The 9,237-nt window shown below is 42.7% G+C and overlaps 1 protein-coding gene across 1 annotated transcript; it reads right to left on the reverse strand.

Annotated features, from left to right (window-relative positions):
• Positions 1-1,275: 1,275 nt before the first annotated feature.
• LOC126512728 (stabilizer of axonemal microtubules 1-like) lies at positions 1,276-2,703 on the reverse strand. Its single transcript, XM_050160658.1, has one exon. It carries the CDS (start codon positions 2,701-2,703, stop codon positions 1,276-1,278), a length of 1,428 nt encoding a protein of 475 aa, XP_050016615.1.
• Positions 2,704-9,237: the final 6,534 nt, after the last annotated feature.

Below are 9,237 nucleotides of genomic sequence, written 5' to 3' on the forward strand. Positions count from 1 at the left end.
CCCTGTTCACGAAGTAATAGCTACTTTTAAGTTTAAAGTAGAAAGCGATCATACAAGCACAATGGCATAACAGTATTGCACTATTAAAAATGTGCAAATGAGCAACGAACAGGAAAATAAAAAAATATGTTTGGGAGATTATAGAAAAATAAAAGTTTTTCTAAGTTTTCTCCTCCCTTTATTCCAAGTTCCTTTCTACCACTGCCCCCCCCATCCAGATCAATCCCTTCTGTTTCTCATTAGAAAACAGTCTTCTAAGGACTAAAAATATAGTACAGCAAATCTAACACATTGGAATAGGACAAAAGAAAAGGAAATAACCCAAGAAAAACGTAAGAAAGAAATATTAACTCCACTAGTTTACACACCCAGTAATCCCATTAAAAACACAACTGGAAGCCATGATATATACACAAAGACCCTGTAAAGAAAGAGAAACATGAATAAGTAAATAAAATATACAAATGAAATTTAAAATTTTTACCATATATAGCTTAGTAATTTTTAGCTTTTGCTAATTTATCTACACCAAAGCTAATGTACTAGTGGGCTAGGCATTACTTTTATGCATATTTTATGAGTTTTTTTCTATTTTCAGTAAGGAATACAAAAATATCTATACATTTTCAGTATTCCAAACCAAAGCAGTACTTGTGTAGTTTGCCTAGAAACTAAGGTGAGCATATTTCTTGCAGTAATACAAATACTAAGATACATTTTAAGTTGGACAATTTCACTAAGTAAGTACCAGAAATCTGCTCAGCCTAAGAAGGAATTAAAGGGCTTAGGGTATAACTCGGTAGTCAAGTATTTACGTAGAATGTATCAATGTCTGGTTTTAATCCACACACTATGAAAAATTTTAAAGAATTAAAAAACAAAAATGAATCATCATACCATTTTACTTTTTCCCCAGCATAAATTTTATTATTGACACTTCAAGCTTTTCAAATGATCAGATTAACAAAATACACCTAGATCAGAGAAATATTTTCTTGAGACCAGCTTTGATTTCATAAACACAAAGCAAGGGGCATTGGTGGGGCTAGGGAGGTACAATACAGGAAGGATTAAGAGGAGTCAATCAGCTGGTAATTCCATGCTATTTTTTAGGTGATTCTTATTTCTTTCAAATATCCTGAAGTTGATAATAAAGTTTGTTGTCTTGTTTACATAGTTGTTTTCATTTTGGGGAATTCTTTTGTGTCCAATTAATAATCCTTAGTTGTTTGCTTTTAATACACTGTGCAAATTCAATTGCTAAACAACCATTTCTCAATGGCAGGCTGGGACTGCCATCTCTCTCTGGTTAGGGCATTCTGCATCACCAAAGCCACGATGGTTGCTCTGTTGAGAAGCAGGCCTGTAAATTCTATGCCCGACAGCATCCACCTCCTCAAAGATGTAGCCAGGGGGTTCAGAATATGAAGCTGGGCACCTTTGAATTTCCTTCGGAGTAAAACTGGTAGAATAGGTGGTCTGGCCTTCTACCGGGATGTTTACACGAGGGCCGGACCAGGAAGGCTTGCAGCTTTTGGTATTGACAGGTGTATGGGCCACATAGTGGGCGCGATTGGTGGTCATGTAATCCATAGGCTCATCAGAGAATATCAGTTGGGGAGGAGGTTTGAGTGGCTCTCTGCGGACGTTGGCCCACTGTTTGTAATCCTCTTTGGTGGTGGTGGAGCCTTCAAAGCGGTCGCTCTTCTTTATATGGTAGACTGGCCGGCAGGGCTGGGCAGGAATACCATTAGTGTACTTGAAGTCAGCTTGCGAAGTTGTCAGAAGATCCATCTTCCCTTCAGGTGGGATATAAGGGATAGGCTCTTTGGGGACTATTTGCGGTGTTGGCCAAGCTTGGAATTTATCTCGAAATTCGGTGTTGGTTGGAAAAGGTATGTCTAGCCCAGAGTGGTTGGACGCAGGTTTCCAGCTCTTCGCAGGCTCCCCCTTCAAACCCTTGTAAGAATCTTTGTGGGTGGTAAGGCCGTCAAAAGGGATTTCACATGGTTTATACTTCTCCGCCTCGTACACATACCGTTTCTCCAAAGGATGGGCCACATAGGTCGATTTGTAGCTTGTAATATTCTCCAGGGGAATATTACAGAGCTTTGGCACATTTGGGGGTTTGTAATTCACCGTATCCACCAGATCTTTTATGGGGTAATCGTCCTGGTGTGTGGTTCTATGATCGAACCTACAGGACGAAGGACGGTATGTTTCCTGTGGACGAAATGGAGGTCTCCTTTGCTGGTTCCAAGGTAAATAATGGGCTTTGTATGTAGGCACATTCTCCATTTTGTCGGTACATGGCTGTCTGTTGTCTCGAGGTTTGATGGGGCTCACTCGACTGGCAGGATGGTAGTTGTAGTGTTGGTTATACGTTGTGAGGAAATCCATTTCATCTTGGCTCGGAGTGAACTTTTCGGGACGATGGTGTTTCACCGATACGATGTTGTGACCCCCAAAGTCTCTCTTTGTTGTAGACAGGCCTTCCATTGGTATAGTTCCTTTCTGGTACTCCACCTTCGGTTTGAAGGACTCTCGGGGCATGTAAGATGGATAGATAGGATACTTCTCGGTGTATTCGGAGAAAAAACATGGTTTCTCTGTCTTCTCATAAATCTTGGTGGCGGGATGTGGGCAATGATGCTTGCCACAGGAGCAAAGGTCGCAGATGCACTTTCTGTTTATGAGTGCCATTCTCCTGACATCACCTCACATCCTATCTCCGGGCATGAGCCTCTACAGGGTTCCCCAACCGGCCTGGTGGGAAGACCGCCAAGCTTCAAGAGGCTTGGCAGAAAGAGGTATCTTCTTGAAAGAAAACTTAAGCGGCCTGCTGGCACAGTTCGCTAGCCCCGTTTCCTTCCCAAAGTTTGCCTTGCACGAGCAAGAATCACACCCTGCAGGACCGGCTCCCCTCCCGCTGCGCAGCACCTGGCGGAGCAGCCTCTGCTGCGGCCAGGACCAAACAGCTGAGTGGCTGACCTGGTCCCCTAAGGCCTCCGGAAGCCACGGGGCCCAGACTGGGGGTCCTCTGTGACGTCTCCAAGTACGGAAGGGGTGGCAGTGCTGTCACAAGGACTTCTTATGAGGTCAGGATTTTCATTACCTCACTGGCAGGCCCTTGACAGGCGTTTCCCCGCTTTGGCTCTTGAAGAAAGATGGAAGACAGGCTGGCTGATTTTGGAGAGCTCGGGAGCTCTCAAGTTAGTAAATGCATAATCACATGTAAAAAATACACGGCCAGCACACTGGGTGGCACTTTCTATCAAGCATGGTCCACTTTCTTATGGAAACTCACTCCTTGACTTCCATTCACCTGGCTTTCAATACAGGTCCCAATTCCTTTCGCTTCAGGTATCTGTTGTCTGTTGCAATTCCTTGTATTATTTTTAGTCTGCGTTTCATCAATGGGCAAAGTTTAGAATTTCCAGTGTGGAGCTAATAGGATTAAATGAAAGTTCTGACCCTCAACCATTATTGAACATTTCCTTGTATGCGGATCCCCCAAATTCCATAGAATGGTTGATAGTGGTTGACAACTAGGGAGTTAAAAGTCACTCATATGCGTGCTCTGTCACGTGTCTTATCCGTTGTCCAAAACCAGAAAGCCTGGCCCCTGAGGGGCCAACACAGCTTGCACCTCCTGCAGGTTTGAGTAAGCACCCCACCGTTCCAAAGCCTTCCAGGGCCTGCAGCATAGACAAATTCACTTCCCTTGAAGTGAGTTTTAGATTCGCAGGAAGTGAACAGTCAATCCTCATTAATACTTACTTGTTCAACAAAGCCCCCATTATGCTAAGTGCTTATCTGAGGACAGAGCAATAAAGGGACACAGAAAAAATTGGGGGTGGGCCATGCGCCCAGCACCATCTTTCCTTCGAGAGGACTCAAAGTCTATAAAGTTCGGCTGGCTTTAGTTTGGTGAATAAACTAAATGCAGTCCTTTTCCTAGGAACTCTTAAAGAGGAGTGGAGGAGACACAGTGAGCAGCTCAGCAAATGTGTAGCTACAGATAAGACTGAGGGCCTTGGAGGAAATAAATAAGATGCAATAGGTGGTCATGCAAGGCAATGCCACTAGAGAAGGCATGCGTGAGGGGTGACTCCTTTTGGAGCCCTGAGGATGAGCAAGCAACAATAAAAAGGGCTCTGGGAAGAGAGCTACAAGTGAAGTATATAGTATAAAGCAGTTTCCCAAGAACCTGGGTCATAGCAATCTTAAATGAGAAAGTGTGCAAACTATCACTGAAGCCTCTTGACTGATGACAACTTAGATTGCCCAGGAAGGTCAAAGTCCTCTGTTCGATACCGACCGCTGCCCTCTCCCCAACTGGCAGAATGGAACAACATTAAAATTCATAAATGAAATGAAGACTTTTATCCCATTGCTGATTTACCAATGAGTATTAGTCATAAACTGAACTTAATCTTAGAAGGGAGATTGCTACCTAAATGTTGTGGTTACAATTACAAAAGAAGGATATTGGGTGTAATTGCATTTGAGTATTTATAAGCAAAAGAGCAGATGATACCCACAAAAAATTTAGTTGAATTAGTTTGGCAGAAAGATTTTGGGTAATTTTTTACTCAAGAATTGAACTCTGTGTTATAATATTCTTTTGAGCAATAAGAACTATTTTTAAACAAATTTTTTAATTTCTATTTTATGTGTTTGAGTGTTTTGTCTGCTTGTATGATTGTGTATCACATGTGTACGATGCCTATAGAGGCCAGAAGATCCCCTGGAACTGGAGTTCAGGATGGTTTTCAGCCACCCTGAGGGTGCTAGGGTTCAGACCAAGGTCCTCTGGAAGAGCAGCCTGTGCTCTTAACTGTTGAGCCATCTCTCTAACTCCACGTAGACACTTTTAATGGTTTTAAGAACTTTCTCTATGGTTTGAACTCAGGATCTTGCACACATTAGGCAAGCACTCTACCACTGAACTACACACCTAGCCCTCTTTTTGCTTTTTAGTTTGAGGCAGGGCCTCACTAAGATGTTCTAGCTGCCCTCAAAGTCACTCTGCAGTGCAGGCAGATACTGTAAACCTCGTGCCTCAGCCCCCCGGGTGTCTAGGATTAAAGACCTGCACCTATAAGCTCAACAAGGAAAAAACATTAAAAACAAACTTTGGAAGTCTTTTCTATGGCATCCAAGTGTAATGTTCACCTTAGATTACAATGGTTAATGCAAGATAGGAAGCCAGTACCTAGCAACTATTTCTTTTAGGAAAAAAAAAAAGTCATCCTTAATCTACACAGACATAGCTGAAATGTCTTCTCCAAGTATTCCCAAAGCCTTCCTCTTTTGCCCTCCCCTCATCACTCTGTGTGGATATACCATACCTGTTAGTGCCTATCTTCACCGTTTTGGTACAGGAGCCGAGGCTGCTGTTGGACCCTAGTGTCCAATCACCGAGGAGGAGGAGTCGCCCCAAGAGACCATCTCTCATCACAGCTGATGTAAAGCATGAGGATTTTATTAATTCTGTCATGACAGGGTCTTCCAGCAGTCGGGAGGCTAGAAGACCCTGAATGGCTGGTACAGGCTATTTTTAAAGGGAAAAACCACAGAAGGAACGGGTGTTAACTGTTAATTGTTCTTTAACTATTATGATTGGCTTATTCAAAATTATCATTGGCTGGAGAGTGGTTGCCAGATCAGATGAGGTAAAGGGAAACTTCTGAGGGTCACTTTGCCTCTTCCCAAGGACTAAGTCAAAACATCAGTAACTGAGTCAACACCTAAGGGTTATCTTGCCCCTGTTCAGGGAGATGGAAAGTTCCCAACATCTCAGTACGTGCATGCATAGCTGTTACGTCCTTGGTTCTCAGGGAAGGAGAGGAAGTACTAAGAGTTGTCAGCAATGGCTTCAGAATTGTCGTAAAGTTCTACACTGCTATCACACTCATATTCCCAATCTTTTTTTTGGGGGGGGGGCAGAGCACCAGATTCTTTCTCTGTATCCAAGATGACCTCCAACTCAAAGCAATCCTCCCACTTCAGACCCCCAACTACCGGGATTCTAGGTATGCACCACCACTCCCATCTTCATGGTGCCAACTTCTTATTCCCCCCCCCCATCCCTCCTACCCTCAACTTTCCTCCGTCCACACTGGAGCATAAATACTCCAGCCTCATAGATGGCTTGGTTCAAATTGCATCCAGGCTCAGCAGAAATAAAATCCCTCGTTAGATATAAGCGGTAAATCATTCACCCTACTTGTCTAACAGCAAAGAAGGAACCTTCACTGGTGCAAAACACAATCTGGAGTATCCCTGTCTTATATTCAGTGTCCGTCACTCAAGAAAGATCATCAGACACGCACAGAGGAAGAGAAAAGTGGCTAATGATCAAAAGAAAACAAAGCAAAAGGGTTTCCTGCATTAGGATAAACATGGATGTATCTCAGCAGTTTAAAGTGGGGGGACGTACTGACAACTCAATAGATATTAAAAATAGGGGTCTGGCCAATAGGCAAGCATTAGGTGGAGTTCAGGAATCCGGCAGAGGAGGAGGAGACAGGTCTGTAGGAGTCAGAGAGGTCAAGGACACCACAGAAAGGTTCACACGATCAATTAACCTGGGCTCGTGGGGGCTCGCAGAGACTGAACCAAACTGACAACCAGGGAGCCTGCAAGGGACTGACCTAGGCCCTCTGCATATTTGTGAGAGTTGTGTAGTTTGGTCCTCAGCAAACCAGGACTAGTTGGGAATCCTTGAACCTCATAAAGAATATCTACTTGAAACCTCTTCAAACATTATCCTTGATTAGAATCTATAAGCAGGCCTTTTAAAGAATAAAAAAAAACCAGAACTGTCTGCTGGCATCAGATTTCTCAACACTTCCTGGGGGTGCTAGTGCACAGAAGTAAAAAGGAAGTGTGAGAATTGCAAAAGGATACATTTATTTATACAGGTGATATGGCTATGAGTCTATGGGAGATGTCTGAAAGAAAATGGACCCCCCCCCCACCCCAAGAGAGTGGCTCTAGTAGGAGGTCTAGCCTTGTTGGAGTAGGTGTGGTCTTGATGGAGGAAGTGTGTCACTGTGAAGGCGGGCTTTGAGGTCTCCTATATGCTCAAGATACCACCCAGCATCAGAAACCACTTCCTGTTACCTGCAAGTCAAGATGTATTAACACTCAGCTCCTTCTCCAGCACCATGTCTGCCTGCATGCTGCCATGTCCCCCCATGATGATAATGGACTGAACCCCTGAACTGTGAGTCACCCTGATTAATTAAATGTTTTCCTTTACAAGAGTTGCCATGGTCATGGTGTCTCTTCACAGCAATAGAAACCCTAATTAAAACAAGCATTAAAGAGGCTGGAGAGATGGCTTGGCAGTTAAGAGCACTAGCTGCTGTTCCAGAGAATCTGGATTCAATTCGCAGCACCTACATAGTGGTTGAAAACCATCCTTAACTCTGTTGTCCTATTCTGGCCCCTAAGGATACCAGGCACACATGTGATACTTAGGAATACATGCAAGCAAAACACCCATACACAAATAAATCTTAAAAAATAAAATAAATACTTCAACAAGATGGCTTGGTATAAAATACTAGCAAAACTCAATTCCACATGTACAACTAACAAATGCAGAAAACACAAAAATTTGTAAAGACACCAGTTCTTTTGTTTGTTTGCTTGTTTGCTTGATGTTTTTGAAATGCGGTTTCTCTGTGTAGCTCTGGCTGTCCTGGAACTCCCTTTGTAAACCAGGCTGGCCTTGATACTAGAGATCTGCCTGCTTCTGCCACCCAAGTGCTAGGACTAAAGGCTTGTACCACCACTGCCCAGCAAAACACCAGTTTCAATGACAAGATTATAAAATTTTTAAGACCTAAATCCAATACTAAAAAAGGTTCAGTGCCTCTGTGGACTGAATCTTGGTTGTCCAAATCATTAACCATTAAGGATATGAGTAATTATCTAAATTTAAATATAAAATCATCTTTGGTGGTGTATGTATATAATCCCAGCAGCAAGAGGAGGATCAGTCCAAAGCCATCAGCTACATAGTGAGTATAAGGCCAGACTAGGCTATATAAGACTTTATGTTTAAACACACACACACACAGATAAACACATGACACATGCATGTGTGTGTATGTTTGTGTGTGTGTGTGTGTGTGTGTGTGTGTAGGTCAGAAGACAATCTTGGAGAGTCAGTTCTCTCCTTCCACCATGAGGGTTCCAGGGATTGAATTTGGGTTGCCAGGCTTGACAGCAAGAACCTTTACCTGCAGAGGCCTTGTCTTTAAAATAAAATGCACTTAAATATAAATCAATTAAAAACTGAATAGTAAAGTGTAGTGGTGCACGCCTTTAATCCCAGCACTTGGGAGGCAGGGACAGGCAGATCTCTGTGAGTTCAAAGCCAGCCTGGTCTACATAGTGGGTTCCAGGCCAGCCAGGGCTATGTAGAAAGACTGACCTTTCAGAATTCATTTCCTTGAGCATATCACTCTCTATTGGCTAGTGACTACACACTTTTAAGTGAAGCTATAAACGATGTCTATCACTGTAGGAAATTCCACTGCCTGGCACTGGACTAGAGGCTATCCCTCTAGTAGAGAAGTTCTCAATTAGAATACAACAATTCATAATATGTCTGTGTATGGGGGGGGGTTGGTGTGAAAGCTAGAGGTCAGGCGATAAAAATGAAGCACAGAGAACGGGCTAAGTGTGAAATCCCCCAGTGTTATGAAATTGTGTGAAAAACATATATTAGAAGTAAGTTTTTACCACATATTAAATACACAAATGTTATACCATATGGTGTCTGTATTTGGGAAGGGGAGGAAAGATGTTTAGGGGGGAAAGACTGATCCAACTTACTAAGAATTCCCAATTTTAGTCGTCACTACATATGATGGTTTTAGTGAGCACTTCATTGCCAAAAATATATAAAACTAGAGAAAAATATCGCTATTTCCTTTTTCTCCAAGGATAGAAAGATCTTTATGACTTTTATCTTAGAGATAAGAATATATTACTTTTAAAATGCCAACTTTTGCATGTGACTAGTAAAAAAAAACTGTAAAGGTTTATTTCTTGGTTTTGGGTTTTTATTTTTAGACAGGGCCTCATTATACAGCCATGGCTAGCCTGGAGCTCACTATGTAGATCAGGCTGGAGCTCACTATGTAGATCAGGCTGGAGCTCACTATGTAGATCAGGCTGGAGCTCACTATGTAGATCAGGCTGGAGCTCACTATG

The sequence above is a fragment of the Alexandromys fortis genome, unplaced genomic scaffold, assembly GCF_014885135.2.
Source record: "Alexandromys fortis isolate MF-2015 unplaced genomic scaffold, M_Fortis_MF-2015_v1.1 scaffold_120, whole genome shotgun sequence".
In the NCBI taxonomy this organism is placed as follows: Eukaryota; Metazoa; Chordata; class Mammalia; order Rodentia; family Cricetidae; genus Alexandromys; species Alexandromys fortis.